The sequence below is a fragment of the Paralichthys olivaceus genome, chromosome 22 (genome assembly GCF_024713975.1).
Source record: "Paralichthys olivaceus isolate ysfri-2021 chromosome 22, ASM2471397v2, whole genome shotgun sequence".
In the NCBI taxonomy this organism is placed as follows: domain Eukaryota; kingdom Metazoa; phylum Chordata; class Actinopteri; order Pleuronectiformes; family Paralichthyidae; genus Paralichthys; species Paralichthys olivaceus.
In genome coordinates this window covers 3,218,299-3,237,397 of record NC_091114.1, presented here as the reverse complement: position 1 = coordinate 3,237,397, position 19,099 = coordinate 3,218,299, and the positions used below count along the sequence as shown (strand labels likewise).

Here is a 19,099-nt window from a genome sequence, read left to right as displayed (position 1 = left end):
TTTTAAGCCTCTCACAATATCAACAGTGAAAACAAAATACTGATCATTGACAGTTTTTTGCGACTTTGCATCACGTGGAGTAACAGCGCCTTGCCAAGTCCCTGCTGTACATTACAAATGAGATCCCATGAGCACGTGGGCTTATTACTAAGGATGAATGGTACAGACCTAATTCCACTGCTCCTTGTAAGCGGTGTGCGCTGTCTGTGTTTGAGCTGTTAACATCTGGATTTCTCACCTTTGGCTGTGAAAACGGTCTCAGTCGACAGACTCTGGTCAGGACATTCTGTGATGCTGAGAAGCCAGTCTATGAACTGAGACACACACAAACATGTCACACTCTTGTCAAACACGGAAAAACTGAAACAATACTTATTAAGCCATCTGATCAGCCACAACCCCGTGTGCCTCTCCATCCTCCAGGTAGGGCCCTGAACTCCAGACTGAGACTCCAGACTTGCTCTTTGTCAACTGAAGCAGAAACACTAACCTTTTGTGTCTGGCTGCTCCAAGGCTCTTTGTCCAGAAGCAGAGCCAAGCTGTGGGACACTCCCAGCAGGCACTGTGGCAGGGCGCGGTCGGTGTGCGACTCCTGCCCGTACAGACTATGGCGCAGGGCGCGGGGCTTGCAGCCCGGTTGCCACGGGAACCACTGGGCCCTGATGCCGAGCAGGAGGGGCATGAAGTGGTCACCCCAGGAAACTACAGCAGCAGCAAAGACCTGGAACAGGAAGTCTGTGGCCTGCGGAAAAATAACACCTGATGAATCTAAGTCCAATATTCACTCTTTTTATTTTAGCTACTAAATAAGTTTAGAAAACTAATTCATTTCATGATACTGTTTTAGGATGAATCGTATAGGTTGTGAAATTAAACGCATTGCATCACAATATGAATTATTCTGTAGACACACAAACATACTGACTTTTTTCACCTGAGCAGAGCTTAACTCTCAGCTACATGCTGTAACCCGTAGTTCCTAACATACAGTCATCTGTGGCATGCGGCCACAACACGCTTACGGCTCGAGAAACATCCCACAATGCAGTTTGTCAGCATGGCTCGGAAACATACCATTCTGGTGTCCCCGCATGCGACAGAGGTGACACCATAGGCAACATTTCGGATGTGGCCCATCAACTCCAGGAGCCACTCCATTCGTCTGGTGACGCCTGTGACGAAGAACAAACTGTCTACGTGCAAACTCAAGGACGGATGATAAAACAGCAATACCACAGATATAACATACTGCATTTACAGAAAAACTCAAATATCAAATGATGACCAACAAAATCAATCACCCAAACCAGTGTGTGGTATTGGGTGCCCCCTAATGTCCTCTTTTAACACTTGAAAGTATTTTTTTATGACTTTTAATATGAGCACAGAAGTATCATATCAGTTATGGATGTGTTTCCACTTTTCTCATACACTGCAGTAGAAACTTCCCAGCTCGACAGGTCCTGACCTGTGTTGGAGCCAGTGGCCAGGCGACACTGATAGAACATTTGCAGGAGGAGCCAGCCGACCCTGCGGCTCGGCCAACCGCGAAGCACGCCGGCGATGATGTCGTTGAGACCCAGCAGGGGAACTCTGCCTTGGGAAGTCAGGTAAGCCAGGACGAAGCACGTTTTCTCCATCTGACTCTAAAGAAAGACCTCTGACATGTAAATATAGCTGATCTAAAAACAGAAGCTGCCACTGCATTGGTAATATAAAGAGTTACACATATATAAAGTGTTCCTTTTACTCCCAGGCAAATCCGCCATTACAAGCTGAGCTCAGATTAAAGAGAATAGGAGAAGTCTGGAGAAAGCATCATACTGTACCTCTGTGACTCGAGCAATTCGATCAATTTCTGTATCAGACAGCTCCGACAGACATTTGGCCACTCCCATGTACAAATCCACTTCATCGTCCTAAAACGAATGAATTTTGCATTACAAGAAAATAGTGTATTGCAATAAAAGAGATCCGTGTCATGGCCTGGTACGACCACAGCAAACATCTGGAATTCCAGTTTCTTCCCACAGGCCATCAGACTATTGAATAAAACTTTGAACTCTGCCCCCACCCCCTCACCCCACTGACACAACTACAAATGTGAATGAATCAATGTGCAGTAACCATCACAATAATCTGTACACTCTGCACTTTAAATAAACATATCTACATCTACTCTGCATTTTCGGACATTTTTATTACATTTTGTAAAGTATTACTTGCACTTTTTTCTATTTCTATATATTTCTTCTCTCTTTTATTGCTATTTGATAATATTTGTATGCTGGGAGATTGAAAACAAAGTAAGAATTTCATTACATGCTGTAAACTGTGTTTAGCTGCTGTGTACATGACAATAAACATCTTGAATCTTAAATGTAGGGTAGGTATGGTAGGACAGCCATCGAATATAATAATCTGAATATAAGAAGGAGAAAAAGCCTGTTTCTGTGGTGCTAACAGGACTTATAACTCATTTCCTTTCATTTGTAACCGTTTCACACCTCAATAATATTTAGGACAATTATGACACAGCTTGCTGGGATATCACACAGAAACATTAAACATGGCAATTGATTATTTCCCCCGGCAAACTATTCTATGACAACAGATAACATAAAGACAAAGTCACCATCGCTTGAGGTCGACTCACATCATCTGATCAGAACCTGTCAGTTGATGAGTGACCACTGAAAGCAGTTGAAGTGTGTGGACAGGTCAGGTTGAGGTACAGTTGACATACTCAAAGTGTCAACCCTGATTTTATACCTGGATTTCATTGGGCAGGAGGGTGAAGATCTTCTCGGCTGTGGAGCAGAGGATTGCCCAGCAGTTACTGGGGGGGTTCGGGAGGGCCATGGCCTGAGCCAGACCCTGCAGGAGAGAGCGGCACAGCGACAGACGCTGGGGTCGAAGGTCCGCCTGGAACTGCTGCAGGCCCAGAGTCTCCAAGTAGACCTGGAGTTTGTCCTCTGCAATGTGCTTCATCCACATGCCCAGGGTCTCAAACAGGCGAGCCCGGGTCTGGTGCTGCAGGAGGAGAACAGGCTGTAAAGCTCAAAGCCGAAAGCATCTCTGGTATCATCAGAATGTTGAAATCAAAAGAATTGAAAGCTGGAATCAAATGTTTGGTCAGATTTGTTATCTTGTATTAAAAATTAGCTGCATACTTCATATGTAGCGACAACCTTTGTGTGGACATTTTCCAGAGTTCATGTCTAAAAACAGCTTTTATGTTTTGTTAATACTGAGGTGGAACTTACACTGAGACTGTGCACAAGCGGCGGTGACAGCCAGGAGCCCAGAAAGAGAGATGCGCTCTGGGAAGACTGAGCTTGACACGCTGCCAGCACCACACACTGATGCTGTACATCCTCTCCTGTGGAAACGCCACACATCTAAACACGCTGCTTTGACTCTGCACAAATATATGAATCAGTGAGAACTCTTACCGAAGCTGAGCCTCATCAGGGGAGACAGCACAGCGCTCCAGTTAATGGGTGGGTACTGGAAACTGGCCCCAACTGATGCCAGCGAGGTGAGAGCCGTCCTCACCAGAGCCGGAGGAGAGAACTCTGGACCTGGAAACAGGAAGAGAGCCTCAGAAAGTCAAAACATGCAAATTGCTTTGAATTACGGAGATACCGTGTACTTCAGCGTATAGTTTGCGTAGATGATACTCTATTTATTTTTTTTCAAACCTCTCTTTCCAGCCTCTGAGACGAAGTCAATGATGGATCTGATGATGCTTTTCTCTGGGAGGTAACTGAAGTCCAGAGGGACTGAAAAAAGAAGAAAAGAAGCGTATAAAACACAACACAGCAAACGGCATCTTCCTATAGACAGTCACTGGGTGCTGTTTATAGTGGCGGAGATTCTGTTCGTATCATGAATGCTGCACCGACCTGCTGTGTGACTGTGGCTGGTGGACATGTGGGCCAAATGCAAATGACCCACCAGACAGGCGCTGTTGGACTGTAAACCGATGGCTCCTGAGAACGTTATGATCTGTAAAACAAGAAGACTCAATCAAAAAAATGATGCCAGAAAGTGGATTGAACATCGCGGATCGTGATGGTTGATCCTACATTATGATTACAGCTAAACTGCTTAGATATACAAGATAAGCTACTCACCCATACTACCATTGCTGGCCATACCTCTCTGATTTCTGTCAGACATTTCCCCCATGTATAAATATTCATACACCTCTTTATTTGACTTAGACATTGTCTTTTATTATGAATGTTGTAAATATCGTAATTTTGTCCATATGCTCTGCTACTCAGGGCATCTATTGAACTAGGGTCTGTCAGATATGAGAGGGATCCCTAACATGTGGCTCTCTGAAAGGGATCTATTGGCAGATACTTGATAAAAAATAACACTAGTGATGTTTTCACTAGTGTGTTTCTTCTAAATTGTACAAATAATTGTTTTCTTTACCCTAGAATGGGCCCTTTATATTGAAATACTTTATATTTACATTGGGAGAGGATCCCCTATGGAGGCCGCCATGTTTTTTTAAGTGGTCCAAAGTGGACAAACTAAACACCTTTTGAGTTTTTATAACAACTGACGGCCTCCAGAGGTTCACTTCTTATGTTTGGAAGCGGAGGATGAGGTGAGGAGTATTCAGCTGTAACATGCAACTTCACCACTAGATCTCACTGAATCCTACACACTGAAATTTAAATAGTTTTTTTATTTTTGCAATTTTTCTTACTCTTGCTGTTGAGGGCAGAGGATGTCACATCTTTTTAAGCCCTATTATTAGGCAAATTGTGATTTGTAAATATGAGCTATACAAATCAAAATTGATAGATAGATTGGTTTAAAATCACTTCGCCAACATCATGTCAACAATTCAGTCATATTACGCAAGATGTTGTGTAAGTAGGAAATATGGTATGAAGGCAGAATCATCAGAAAATTAAAGTCGACTGGGGAGCAAATGCAAATCTGAAAATAAATAGTTACAAAGATTTCCTGAGGGTGGCACTATAGGACAGCTCCACACAGAACAGAAGGTTAATCCTCATGAATACGATGATTTGTCAACCAGAACTAGAGCTTACCTGTTTGTTAGAGTGAAGTGTCTGATACTAGCTGACAGAGACAGACAGGGTGTGGGGTAATAATAATGACACTGGGATGATTTCACATTATTGATGATAAAATGTGTGACATACCTGTGTGATGGCTCGAATAACCTCGTTCAGTCTGTTCTGCTGCTGGGAGGAAAGTTCCGACTCACTTTTTAACTGTGAAACAAGACAAAGGTTGAGGATGAACTGAAAAAAAAAAAAGTCATGGCCTCAATCACTCAAACACACATAAATCAATCAAATATAATCAGATTATTCCTCCGTGGAAACCCTGAGAGGCAAGTGACTTTTATATATTTTGTTTCCCTCTTGAAACATGTTTCACCACTACCCCAGTCTGATTAGGACTAAAAGCGTTCGATTCAAGGTCACTTTTACTTTCGTCATGCACTTTAAACACAACACACATATATTGTGTGTTAGAAACTTCAGGAACACCACTGTCATGTCTTTCTTTTGTCTCGATATTTTAATTTCAGCCAGAGGTTGTGGGTCAGGAACTATACATTGAGGAGGTTGTGTTACAACATGGGTCAAACACAGGACTTTCACTCAGTAGACCACGGCATACATCCTGACTCATTATCTGACTTAGTTCCCTTATTATTTATTTTAATATGAAATATACTGTAAATACATTTTCTTATTTTATATCTGATAGAAAGAAAAAAACTTTCCATATTCCCACATAGAAACAAGTGTTTATAGAGGACAGACTGTAACATTTTGACTTGTAAGTCGTACCAGGACCCTGAACCTGAATGAAATTCAGCCATCATGTATTTTATTATTATCAGTGCTTTAAGTACTGTCACATGTCAAAAGGACTTAATAAAAAAAAAAAAGCCTCTAAGTGGCCGTCTCTCAAACAATTAAGTAACATCTGCTTTTCAACGGGGGGGGGGGGGGGTTCTTACCTGGATGAGGTAACTCTCAGATCCCACTAAAGCCACCAGGCCGTTCACAGCAGCCAGTCGCTGCATAGTAGGACAACCCTGAAACACAAAGACTATTTGTCAGATGACGTAAATCAGTGCGCAGCGATAAAGACAGACATACAGAGAGGAGTAGTTAATTACCGACGGAGCCGATAAAAAGGTCCAAACATGTATGAAAAGACTCAAAATGATCACTCGAGCTGGGCATGTCTCTCCAGGTGTCTGCCCCGGGCTTGGTGGCGGTGTGGAGCTGCCCGGGCTCCCTGGGTCAGCTCCCCGGCTCTGTGTGCTCTGCCTCGGGCAGTAGAGCTATGCATGGCTCCCAGGTGACTGCCCCGGGCGTGGAACTCCTGCGCCCCCCCCCCACACCCCTGGTCTGAGGGCTCAGTACCACCTCCCCCTAATTTAAAAAGTGGCCAGGAAAAACCCTGGTGGTGTTGTATAAATATTTAACGCAGGCACAATCATGAAAGAAACTGTAGTACCTCGGCCAGTAAGATCTTGATCCAGGCAGCCAGAAGTCGAGGGTGAATGTCCTCTGCTTTACCGTGACCGGACAGTGACAGGCCGTGGACCACCAAGCCTAGAGCCAGAGCGAACCCTGGGGTCTGGACAGAGTTACACAAGCAGTGAAAACTTAACCTTTTTGTTTTAATGTCAATGATACAGTGGATAATATATGATATAAAAGCCTGAGTTGTAACAGGCTGTTACACAAGATCAGCATCTTAGTGCATGAAGCAGTCATTTTAAGATCTCAACAGGTGATTATTGTTTGTGCCAAATGTAATGAAATTCCCTTTTGGCATTCCTGATGTATTGCTTTCGAAACAACTTGGTCACTTGACCTGTTTATCTTTGCGTCTAAGAAAATGTTTGTAGCAAATTTTCACTCACTGATTTTAAGATATCACATGCAAGAAAAAATACTTTGGGAGGCCAACACGACCTTGACTTCAATCCTTGAGTCCAAGTGCAAATTTGTGCCAAATGTGAAAGGACTCCTGTAAGGCTTACTTGGGATATCGCGTTCGAGAGAATGAGGCAGACAACCTGAAAACTGTCCCCGAAGCGGAGGCATAAAACTCTACAGTAACAACGGAAGAACATTTTTCAATCCACAACAAACAGACTCCTAGCTGGGTTACTACGTTAAGTACTGACTAAACTCGCATGCAACTATGTGTGTGTTCATGAATACATTTTTATTCCCTAATCCCACCAGACACAACACACTGACCTGCTGGCTCTCCTCAGTCAGGGTGCGCACAGTGTTCATGACCTCCTCAGCCTTGGCCGCGTCTATGAGGCCTCCGCTGAAGGCTGACACGCTCACACACGCCACAGCATACGCCAAGACCTGCACAACACACACATTCGATACTAATCCACAACTGCAACTCGTTTTAGAATAAATGTCTTGTCGCTGCGTTACATTTTGGTCTATTAAGGCAAAATAAAGCTTTTTGTGTGCGACTGTTGCACCTCCTGCAGCATGCGTCCCTGCCCACTGCTCTCCTGCAGGTCTGCGAGCAGTTTGTCCAGAGTTTGGGTGACACGGACGTGATGCTCCTTCTGGCCACTGCTGCACAGAGCTGCCAGCACCAGACCCAGACCCAACATACAGCCGGTACTGAGGAGGAGGAATGAAGGAGAACAAGAAGAATGGGTCATGCAACTAAATATGAGCTGTCAAATCTTCTTAATTCAAACTGTGGAACAATCTTTTGGCTCATTATATGACTATGAGCGGTACATCTAATAATAACATAGCACAGTCCTTCTACAGGCTGTTTACTTCCTATTCATGCTGTTGTACCAAATTGGTTACAAGAGCATTGGCAAGTTATTCCAAAATAAATTGGACTAAATGACCAAAATAATCATTTCGGCAGATTCTGGGCAAAAAGGTCTCATTTTATTTGAGGCAAATATAGCATTGATTTAATATCCAAACTGAAAAAAAATCTAATGTCCCTTCATTCTTCTTAGAGGGAGAAATGTACCTTCTCCTCACATGTGCATTCAGTGGACAGGGAGAGCCTCCTGCATATCCCCTATATTAGAGATTCTTTAACGATACTGTTACACCTCTATTTGTGTTGTGTACGCACAAATACTTGTACATCACGTCTGAAGACAAAGCACTGACTTGTATTCCAGGTTGGGGTTGAAGGAGCAGCTTTGCAGAGCATCCAGAGCGCTGAGGAGGAGATCTGTGTCCTTCTGCACGGAGACGTCACTGGATAACACAGACGGACAGGAGAAACCTTCATCAAGCACAGCAGTGAGTTTCAGTGTGTGTTCGAATCGGTGCTCTCAAGCATACCTGAGGCGTTGGTGTTGCAGACTGGTCAGCACCATGCCCAGTGCAAGGCCAGAGTGGAACTGGACAGCCTGCGAGTCGTCCGCAGCGGTTGAGCCCGGCAGACCGGCCTTCAGAGCTGTCAGCACCTGGACCAGGCCGTCCCTCTGCCACACCACCAGCACAGGAACCAGCAAGGACAACGCCAGGCTGGCACAGGAGCGGGCGATGGCACTCGCCGTGTTCTCACCTGAATAGGAACGCTGAGGAAGAGGAGGATGCCGAGTGTTTGTTACTGGCTCTCTGGTTCTCTCCTGAGTCACAGTTGCTCATTACACATCTTTTTTTTTTGTTAACCACAATCACTTCTCTCTCCTGGAATCAGCAAAATGTAACGCTGCAGCAATAAATGGATATTTCACCTTTTTCTTAAAAAAGAAAGAATAGTGATCTGAGATGTTTGGACCCCACTGTATATTAAATGAGTTGCTGGTTGTTCTAATTATTATCTCCATACTGGCCGTGATGTGATCACTTCTTAAACCTTAACCCCCGATTATTCAACTTTATGTCTGTTGACAGGTGTTGGGAACAACTACAAACTGTACAAGATCATTACCCAGCAGTGAGAACCATACGGCAACTAAAGAGGGAATTTAAGTAAAAAGATGTTCTTACGTTGTACCGCAGCAAAAAAAACTTAACATTAAAAAAACTGACTTTTACAAGCTGTATGTTTTACAATAATCCAAACACAATAGAAGAATTTCCTCGGAGAAGAAGGTTATTTTTTTTTTCACCCCCTTCCTTGTGTCTGTTTGTTTTCAGCAGCATTACACAAAAAAACTACAGAGCGGATTTCCATAAAACTTGGTGGAGGGATGAGACGTGAGCCAGGAAAGAATCCATAAAATCTGAGTGAGGATTTTTCTCTTTACAACCCCAAGTCATGATCATTTTTGATTTTAGTCACAAAAAAATGTAATAAATTGAGTTTTATGTCATGAATTGAATTACCAGCCCCCAGTACTCATTTGAGTTTGTGTTGCTGTTTAAAGATATATTTGAATGCAATGACTTATTGTAGATCTGAATCCCTTTATTGTGAAAGACACTTACATGCAGGAACCATGGGAAAACCTGTCCCCTGGCTCTGTAGCTGCTGCTGATGATGCTGAGGAGCGTCTCCAGCACCATGGACAACCAGCTGGCTGTGGGGACAAACTCTGGTCCAGCCTACAAGGACAAGTCAGGAAACATTTGAAGGACGCCTTACATCACTGTAATGGAGACTCACCTGCACAACTTCATACATGTTCTTTTATTTGGTGAGACAGGGATGTAATTAACTCATGAAAAGGTTGTCATTTCAGAGACACTGCCATCTTGTGGCTATAAGTGAGTAGATCCACTGAGCCGGTGATGGACAACTGAGCCAGTGTGGCCAAAGCAGATACAGAGAATAAGAGTAGTGTCAGGAGAAGTGTTGTTCCTTTTTTTGTGACAGGGAAGTTAAAGGCAGTCAAAAGGAGAGTTAGGTCAGGGACAGATGATGTCACCTGTCCAGGTCATTGTCACATCATCATGAACGTTGGGCTGACATAGGAATGTTCATCTGACTGTTGGTACATTTGTACTGTGCACTGATACCTGGGCTGCAGAACTTATCTGAGTCGCAACAAACTGAGGATTAACAATGAAAATTATAGACTGTATATAAACATGGAGGACATGGCAGCTTCCAAAGGTGAAGCCAAACCACGATGATCATCCCCTGGTGGCTGGCTGCAGCATAGGTCATAGTCCTCACTTCCTCCATCTTAATAAATCTGGCATGGACCGAACTACAAAGTCGAAATATCCAGTAATAATTAACTTTAATAATACTCATTCTTTTGCTAATAATAAGAATGATTTGGCTATTTTAATTTGAATTAGATTAAAAATTCAACACAAGTAAAATGAAAAGAATAAATTAACTTTAACATAAACTCACCAGCATACACTCCTCACCACCTGATGACAACTTCACATTTAGTTGTTTTACAATGAAAGACATACTATAAAAGTAAAATGCTGAGTCTCTCACCCCGAGGCTGCCGTCACTGTCAACAGGAAGGTTGCTCTCATACTTGGCGAGGACAGCGGCCAGGCCGCTCAAAGCCAGGATGGAGTTCCCCTGAACCACGGGACTGTCCCTGAAAAGCACACAGCATGCCCCACTGTCAGTTTTGACACTCAGCCCGACCGCGTACGGATTCGAACCCCTTCAGACAATGATGCAGCAGTTCTGGCCTTTTTGTTGCTCCAGCAATAATGGATGTGAGCCTAAAGTGACCCACTGACGCCTGAAGTGAACCCAAGTGGCCCATGTGCTAAAAACAAATTCGGGCTACCTTTGGCCCCTTCGGTTGTCACAGTATTGCTTTCATTGTGGTAAACAGGAATCGACTCCCTGCAAACCACCATTCCACTGGTTATGTGGGCCAGATGTGGGATGTGGGCCATATAAAAACTATTTTGCTGTGTGAGAGAAGACCTGTGCCAACATTTCTGATGTACGTTCCCACTGCACCTCAGGTTATACATTATAGAACATTTCTGCGGATCTAAAAAAAACAGTAGTCACAAGCCCGAGAACTCACTTTGTGGCGACTTTGATGACGTCTGTCAGCTGATCTCTGGCCCTGACAGGGTCGAAAAGGAGAAGAGGAAAAAAGAAAAAGAGAGAGACAGTCAGATGCATGTCATGACAGGACGTTCTGCTAATGCACTCATGTATGAACAGCAGAATGTGTTCAAAGTCACTCATACACACACACACACCTTTCATCTCAGACAGGTGCATCCATTACTCGGCTGTGCACAGCAAGTGCTTCGTTCTTCAAAGACGTCTGACCTACTTTCACAAATTTGAAGGCTAAGACCAGTAAGTTCAATTTATAAAGTGGTGTAGTATATTTATTTAGTTTATATTTTGTACTGATGCCCTAAATCTTAACATTACATTTCCAGAAATATCAATATTTTTAACTAATTATTAATATTTTATTCATGTGAACTGCTAATTAAATGTGTCCAAGATGTTATGCAGCCGCTTGCCTGTGTCATCGTATTTGACTGACATTATTCTTTTATTACAGCTAAATAAATTAGCAACCTGGCTGCTAGTTAAAAGGATAATTGTGGTAGCTATTACAATATGTAATCACATGTTACATTAAGAACTTTTCTGAAGCCCCTCTAGTATTAAACTGTATTTGTGTGATTGTGCGTAAGCGTGTGTGATGTGTAGCAGTGATTCTCACCACAGCCAGGCACAGTGCTGTTTATACTGCAGCTCCTCTGGACTCTCTTTGCCTTGTTTCTGTTGCAGCTCCATGTCAGCGCGTCGACCCTGAACACAAAGACAACCCAAAACCACAGAAAAACAATGCATAGTTTTTTTAAGCAATGGATTTTTGAAAGTCACCACTGCAGGCAAACATTTAAATTGCAGTATAATAGTCCGAAACATGACCGGACACAAGTAAAATAGAATCGAATTGAATGTTTCTGCTTTGGAGTTATGTAACGCAAAGACAAACAGTGTGCAATGAAATCATTTAATCATGTAGAAATATCACCTCCATTTTCCATGAGCATGATATGTTAAAATAGTCATTTCAAAAAAAAATAAAAAATTCTTCAAGGTTGAAGAATCATAATCGCTGCAAAAATCAAAATTGAAACAAAAATGTGATATTGGTCTACGAAGCAAAACACAAAGCCACAAAATGTGTAGTTCCCACTGTATACGCTCTGTGTGGCAGTTTGGTACAGTGTTGAAAAAGCTACTGGCTAAAATTACATTTGAAAAGATAGTTACAGCAAAAAAATTTAATGGTTATTTAAATATGCTGCATTCTGGGTCTTTTTAAATGATCATTTCACGATTTGATGGCACAACAGGCTGTTCTTGATAATACTCATTTTCATAGCTTTCGCCCCGATGAGGTTGGATCCAGTCTTCTGTTTAATACATCTGTAATTAACAGTGTGTGGAGAACGTTTCTTCTAGAAATACATAATCAACCCCGTGAACTGGCGGAAGCACAAACCTGTAAGACAGCGTGGAAAGCTCGGCTCATAAAACCCCTCCAGGCCTGGGGTAACAGGAGCGATCTGTGCCACTCAGATGGCTGAATGTTCACCTACACACCAGAATAAGGTAGAATAAGGTTTGAGTTACAGAGGTGAGAGGCGGGGGAAGGATAGATCTCTACTGTGTGTACCTCGTGGATGAGAGCTGTCAGGGTCTGCTGGTAGCTGCGGCAGCGGTTGATAAGGAAGCGATCAATCGGTTTGCCGTTGCGGTCCGTCTGCACGGGCAGCTCGTAACTGAGCAGCAGTCCAGCTGCAACACACACACATAGAAGGTTGGGCTGTAGTTGCAAACCACAACTTCAAGTTAAACTCTGCTACACCATCAAGTGAAACATATTACCTGTCTAGTGTTTTTTTGGTTTAATCTAAGACAAATTTATGATCACAATTTCATTTAGTTATATGCAAAGTGCAAGCACGTGCGTGGTTGTGAGGTAATGGCCGAGGAGGTAGAGTGGGTCGTCCAGTAACCATGGGGTCGGCAGTTTGATCCCACACAAATTGCCCCTTACAGCTGTGGTGGCAGTGTGTGATGTATGTACCACAAAGAAAGTGCTGCACATAGATGCACTGTATAACTGTGCGTCTAGGTTGTTTCAGTACTTGTTACTTATCAGCCAACTCGTGTAGTCTGACCAATACAGATAAATGTTTCATAAAATAGAACAACAACACCAGTTTCCTGTCAAATACTCATGAGGTTAAAAACTGTGACCAAAAAAAAAAACAACTTTAGTTTTACAAAATATCTCCGTCCAGACGAGCAACTTTAAACACTTATACAAACATGCTGGTCCAGTAGATGGCAGTAAAGTTTACATCAACGATCCATCAAATACCAGAGAAGTACATTGCGAGTATTCTCGGTGAGCTGATTCTCCTTTGGCGGTAGTAACTTCGAAACCAAAATAATGGCAACTCGTAACTCGGAAAAATCTCAGATGTAGCGATTTAAAAGTCATTTGCATATGTACGAGAGGCTCAAACACAGAGGAGCAAGTTCACTTTACCAATCAGGGCAAACAAACATAATCCAACATACACTAAGCAGAATCAACACTGCTATTCATCTCAACTCAAAGATGTACCACATTAAGCTTTCACACAGGCAGAGCGGACGCATTGAATCACCTGCTAGTCCAGGCTTCAGCCCAGGCTGCTTGTTTTTCTCGTAGGTCTTCAGCATGAAGGCTGGGATTCCTGCCACTGTTTTACCCTGGTCCGAACGCAGGTTCCCCCCCCTCAGGGCAGAGAAGTACACCCCCCGAGGCATTTGGCTCATCTCCTGCTTCACCAGGGAGGTCAACAGGAGCTCAAAGGCTGAGAAGAAGAAGAAGAAGCACATCAAGATAGGACCCCATTAACAGGGGGGACCTCGGAGAGAGCCGCGTGTGAGGGATCAATCTCCCAGGGCAGACATGAAGTATCTTTGAGCACAGTTTCAGTTTTGTTCACCTGGGAGAACAGCTACAGGAGTGAGAGCCATCAGTTTCACGTAAGAGGATCCTGGGATGGAGAGATCCTTCTCCTCCTCCTCTTTCTCCTCCCCATTTTCATCCTCCTCTTTTTCAGGGATCGTTGTAGCCGGCCTGGCCTTCACATCAGACAGAGGAGCAGCAGATACAACAGGACTATGTCAAAACAGATCAAATCTTGAAACATCTTTTTCTTTTTTTTTTTTTTAACCACTGCATTTAATTCTAGGGCAGTAAATTGTTTGTTAAATAGACTCAAGAGATTGCAACGGTTGTTCTTACTGCCTCAGGGAGGAGAGTTATTGTGTGAGCCGCTTCAGGAAAATCTGCCAAAGCCCTGTAGCCACAGCTGGCCACCTCTGGATCCTGTTAAACACACACAGCGAGCGAGGGAGCGAGCGAGAGAGAGAAACATGATTTAAATTATGAATAGACATCTGACCCGGTGTAAATATAAAAACAATGATTACTGCAGCTTTAAGAAAGTCTTTGCCTTTGCTAAACCTGTGGATTGTTTCTGGCAACTGCAGTTTTTTTTTTATCCGTCAAAATAACAGATATGATATGTGGAATTAAAGTTGAGAAAATGTTTTGTAAAATTGCATAAATCGTGGCATGAATGTTCTGCCTCGGAACACTTTCTATCTCTCTCGCACACAGACACACACAGCAGATATCTTCAGTGCACAGACCTTGCTCACGGCATAATTCCACAGAAAGCTGACCACCTCCTCTTTCAGTTTCTGAGAAAAAAAAACAGATAAGTCATTCTTTAGGTTAACTGTAACTTTCTAAGTTTCATTTACTAATTGTAACGAACAGAACAGTCCGATATCGAACTATTTATCTTTTCTCGACAGCCACTTCTCCAATGCTCTGCGTGTCACTGGAAGAGCAGTGTCGAGTATTAGTGTTTTAGATGGAAAAATTCTTGAGAAAGCTTCAGGCGTCACTTTTCTTTTAACGTCAATTAACGTTAAGTAAAAGACAGAACTTCATTAATTGTGGGATAACCGCCTTGCGGATGCCCACGCATACTAATAGACACAAACAAAGCTCTGAAGGTGCATTAAAGAAACTTTGAATCATAGATCAGATACCTCATACTCTTCTGATTTAACAATGAGCTGGGGAACCAGAGCCAGAAGCTCAGCTACAGCTTTGACCATCAGTGGACGGGATTCACAGCTGAGCTCTGGGCCGAGACGCCTCCATGTTGAGATGATGTCCACGACCTGGAAAATAAAACCTTGTTGAGCTCAGTGGAATGCAGCTAATAATGATATGATCTCAGCTAGGGTTAGTTCAGCTTCTATATTTGGAGATTGGTAACATAAATTAATTTAAAGTAGGATAAAAGGAACAGGCTGTCCTGCACAGGTGGGACAAAACTAACAGGACACACACACAGTCTGGAGAAATGATTTATGGAAGCTGAATGGACAAACAAAAACCAAGTAAGAGGAAGCACTTTTAGTTTCCCCACCTGTGGAACAAACTTCCTGAATACAAGCAAAAACTGTCTGCTCATTTCTATCAGGGCTTTAAAATTGTGTTCACTGTGACTTACCAATAAATTACAATTATAATCTCTAGCCATTCATTTTCTTGTTATTACTTTTGGTTTTATTGTCTTTTAAGTACAAGTGTAAAGCCTTTTTAATGTATTGCCTTTTGTTTAAATGGTGCTTTACAAATACACAGTGTGTGTTTGTTGTGTGTCCGACCTCTGCCCGGCACAGCTCCTGTAGTCCTTGCAGGGCGAGAGCAGCTGGGGTTGCCATGTCTGGTCTGGTGCACTGGTTCATAGTTTGCGTAATAGCAGCCAACATGTCACCTCCATGCTGGTAAGGCCTAACAAAAGCACACACACACACACACACACACACACACAGATCAGCAGTATTCAATTTAAATTAAGAGGTCCAAAATGCATCATATGTATCACATGTCTAACTAGCATTACAATTCAGTGCAATATATATAGAAATGTTAGATATATCAACGTCCATGTGTTGTCGACAACTGACTATCATATCAAAGATAGATAGAAGGAAGTATGATGCAATAATATTTAATATTTACAGTCAGGGATTATAAATAAGAGATATATAGATTTTAAATAAATAAATGCAATTTTCTCATCTCATGTAAAAATAAAATACCTAACAAAAAGGATTCAAATGTGCAAATTAAAATAAAGTGCTTAATCTTTGAAAAAGCTTACATAAAAAGGGTATAAGGGTATCATTTCCTAACAACTGAACAGCTTTAACTGCTTCTTTCCTCTTTCCTTTTTCCCGTTGATGTCCAACCACCACTTTTCTTGTTCGGAGAGAGAAGTGAGTTTTAGTTTGTCCTGCCAGGATTTTAAATCTGGCCTGGAATGGTGGAGTAATGTTTCCCATTGCTGCTTTTAACATTCAACTGTTCTGTCTCCCTTGTTACTGGCCATCCTTCCTTTGTCTCTCCCCGTTTCGGTGAGATACACACAGTCAGAATTGGATTGCAAGTTTTCTGGGCCGCTAAACCAGTTTCCTTAAGACTGGAAAACCTGCGCCGGTTAAAATAGAAACACACTCACTTTCAAAATGTAACAATTCCCAATGATTTCTCTGTTATAGTGTTCGGAAAGGACAGCGTCTGTGTCCAAATCTGTCTGCCTGTTAGTGACCCCCTGCACTAGACCCTCGTGCCACGGAGGCACCACTCCACCATGTCACGCCGTGTGTGCATGCATTTGTGCGTGTTCGACCTCTCTCTGCAGATGTCCCTGAGGCAGGCAGCCCTGGCCAGGATCTGCTCCCACTGGGCGTCCCTCCCCACCACCACCCTGCTGTCCTGCTGACCCAGCAGACGCTGCAGCTCCGGGTAAACTCGGTCCTTACAGGGAGGAATACACTCAGTTGTGAGGACGAGGTGTTCAGTAAGACTAGGCAGGAAAAATCAATGAAATATATTGAATATAATGATTGTAGACCATTTAGTATTACCGACCTGTTTCTTCCAGAGAGCAGTCATGAGGCGCATTGCCAAGGCTCTCAGCTTGGGGGCGCTGGCCAGCATGTGGAGAGTCTGCAGCACCATGGGGACACAGAGCTGGAACATTCGAGCACATGGTGCGTGTTAGTGGACACGATTATCCAAAGATTTCTGCATATCCTCACATCTGCACATACAAGGATTTTTTTGTTTTGTTTTCAGAATACGAATTACACTCTAATAGGAATCAGAATCTTCAAAGAGGATGTATGAATTGAATAATGGTGGTGTACGGAGATGAAAAGAGATGAGGACACGCAGCGGTTTAAGTTTTCGTGCCATGCCATCTTCATTGTAAAGGCCAGAGGTGCTCGGTACCTTATGAGTCCCGAGGTTTGGCAGGCAGTTTAGCACAGCATGAGCCACGTTGGGATTCTTGTCCTTCCCCAGTTTGAACAACAGAACCGGGATGAGGGAGGGGACCTGCGCACACAAAAACACTTGCTCAGACAAAGGAAACATCTTTATTTAAAGCAGGGAAGGATACTGAAGGAAACTCCTACATGCAAATGTGCTACATTTGTAGACCAGCGTCTTACATCCATCAATAATATCCATCTATTAGTGTTGCGAGGGGAACTGGAGCCAATTACAGACGACACAAGACGAGAGGCAGGGTTGCCATCTGAATTTTCAATACAAAAAAAAACATGAAGGTCCTTTATGCTGGAATTGAAGGGGTTATAAAAAAAATAAAAAATAAAAAGACTTCTCCTTTAACCTGTGTTTTACTGGTACTCATTTTATTTTTTTGTTGATTGATTTTCATTTTCTGGTCCAATTTCCCGGAGGTTTTGAAGCCACATTGATGAAAGATTAAAAGTGATGAATCCAAAGAGAAATATCGAAGAATTATTTGGCTTGGTGGGAATTTATAGCCTCTTAAAGCTCATTGTGGTCAGCACAGTCTCGGGCAGGTACTGAGGCCAATGTCCGCTACCCGCTCCGCACCAGACGACAGTCAGAATAGGTTAGCGACAAGCGTGAGCCCATGGAGCATTTAGCAGGAGTTGGTGGAGACTAACCAAGAATAAAAATGAAAAATACAAGACTTACCATTCATCAGAGACTTACAACTCAAAATGAATATTGCTGTGTCTGCTGGATGTGTATATGGCCAAATGTTTGCTTAATTTTATGAGGATGACAATATGCCGGTGCTGTATTCACAATCCTTTTCACTGCATTGACTTCCATTCCTTGTGGCCAGTCTAACCACACCTTTTCCCTATAACCTTAGCTCAACTCATGTCAACCCCCTAAATTTAACCTGACCACATTTACCAGGACCTCAGAAAATAACATTCCGCCTCATTAGGACCAGGCTATGGTCCCCATGAGGTCTACTGGTCCTGACACGGTCAGTGTTGATGCTGGAAAAATGTGTATACACACACACACACAAACACACACACATTAAATAGCAGTTTAAATAACAAAAAGAAATATATTTACTGATGCATGCATACACACACACACACACTCATATGTATATGCACAGAGACCAGCAGGTTGAGCTGTGGCGACCACATCAAGACATGCAAATGAACCACCCCAGGTTATGGGCTCTCCCACCTCTCTTTTCCCTGATGGTCTGACCCTCGGTCATGGTCTGCTGAGCACCCGGCTCAATGAAATCCTTACAGATACACGTTGGAATGAGGAGCAACGCAGGGTTTAACACTACATCATTCCCTTTAGTGCTGGGGTCGAAAAAGAAACTGGCGAGGGTCCTTGGTGCAACAGCCTTAAATTAACAAAAAGCACTTACTGCTGCCCTGCATCTTGGCTGTTGCATAGCAACCACTTCACATGCACAGCTCGAGAGGAAGCGGGAGGGGCGGAGAGGAAGGAAACTGGGGATTTTCATCAAGTTGAATCCCTGAAAAGCATGCTACTGATTCTTAATCAATGAAATGATTTTCTAATACACCATAATTATATATATTGTTTTCAGAGTTATATTAGTTTTGTTACTGACACCATCTCCTGCAGCAAAGAGATACTGCAGAGGTGCTTTGAGCGTTTGTGGCAGGGAGCAGGCAGATGTGTGGGGATGTGATACCGTGAGGAGGGAAATTC

The 19,099-nt window shown here is 43.0% G+C and overlaps 1 protein-coding gene across 4 annotated transcripts in view; it reads right to left on the bottom strand.

The window, feature by feature from the left end:
- Positions 1-19,099, bottom strand: part of focad (focadhesin) — a 36,960-nt gene that overhangs the window by 1,019 nt on the left and 16,842 nt on the right. For all 4 annotated transcript variants that reach the window (XM_020100170.2, XM_020100171.2, XM_069518598.1 and 1 more), the window contains 32 exons: positions 17,336-17,440; positions 16,973-17,074; positions 16,731-16,858; positions 15,703-15,829; positions 15,076-15,210; positions 14,668-14,718; positions 14,258-14,341; positions 13,956-14,094; positions 13,632-13,820; positions 12,629-12,750; positions 12,455-12,547; positions 11,663-11,751; positions 11,000-11,041; positions 10,444-10,552; positions 9,474-9,590; positions 8,379-8,617; positions 8,202-8,291; positions 7,535-7,682; positions 7,290-7,409; positions 6,535-6,657; positions 6,029-6,106; positions 5,196-5,267; positions 3,909-4,011; positions 3,705-3,785; positions 3,456-3,584; positions 3,267-3,382; positions 2,773-3,033; positions 1,830-1,919; positions 1,469-1,646; positions 1,075-1,172; positions 491-742; positions 239-314 (listed from right to left, as the gene is read on the bottom strand). In XM_020100170.2, coding sequence (XP_019955729.2) covers positions 239-314; positions 491-742; positions 1,075-1,172; positions 1,469-1,646; positions 1,830-1,919; positions 2,773-3,033; positions 3,267-3,382; positions 3,456-3,584; positions 3,705-3,785; positions 3,909-4,011; positions 5,196-5,267; positions 6,029-6,106; positions 6,535-6,657; positions 7,290-7,409; positions 7,535-7,682; positions 8,202-8,291; positions 8,379-8,617; positions 9,474-9,590; positions 10,444-10,552; positions 11,000-11,041; positions 11,663-11,751; positions 12,455-12,547; positions 12,629-12,750; positions 13,632-13,820; positions 13,956-14,094; positions 14,258-14,341; positions 14,668-14,718; positions 15,076-15,210; positions 15,703-15,829; positions 16,731-16,858; positions 16,973-17,074; positions 17,336-17,440 — 3,886 coding nt within the window. The remainder of the gene's footprint in view (positions 1-238; positions 315-490; positions 743-1,074; positions 1,173-1,468; positions 1,647-1,829; positions 1,920-2,772; positions 3,034-3,266; positions 3,383-3,455; positions 3,585-3,704; positions 3,786-3,908; positions 4,012-5,195; positions 5,268-6,028; positions 6,107-6,534; positions 6,658-7,289; positions 7,410-7,534; positions 7,683-8,201; positions 8,292-8,378; positions 8,618-9,473; positions 9,591-10,443; positions 10,553-10,999; positions 11,042-11,662; positions 11,752-12,454; positions 12,548-12,628; positions 12,751-13,631; positions 13,821-13,955; positions 14,095-14,257; positions 14,342-14,667; positions 14,719-15,075; positions 15,211-15,702; positions 15,830-16,730; positions 16,859-16,972; positions 17,075-17,335; positions 17,441-19,099) is intronic.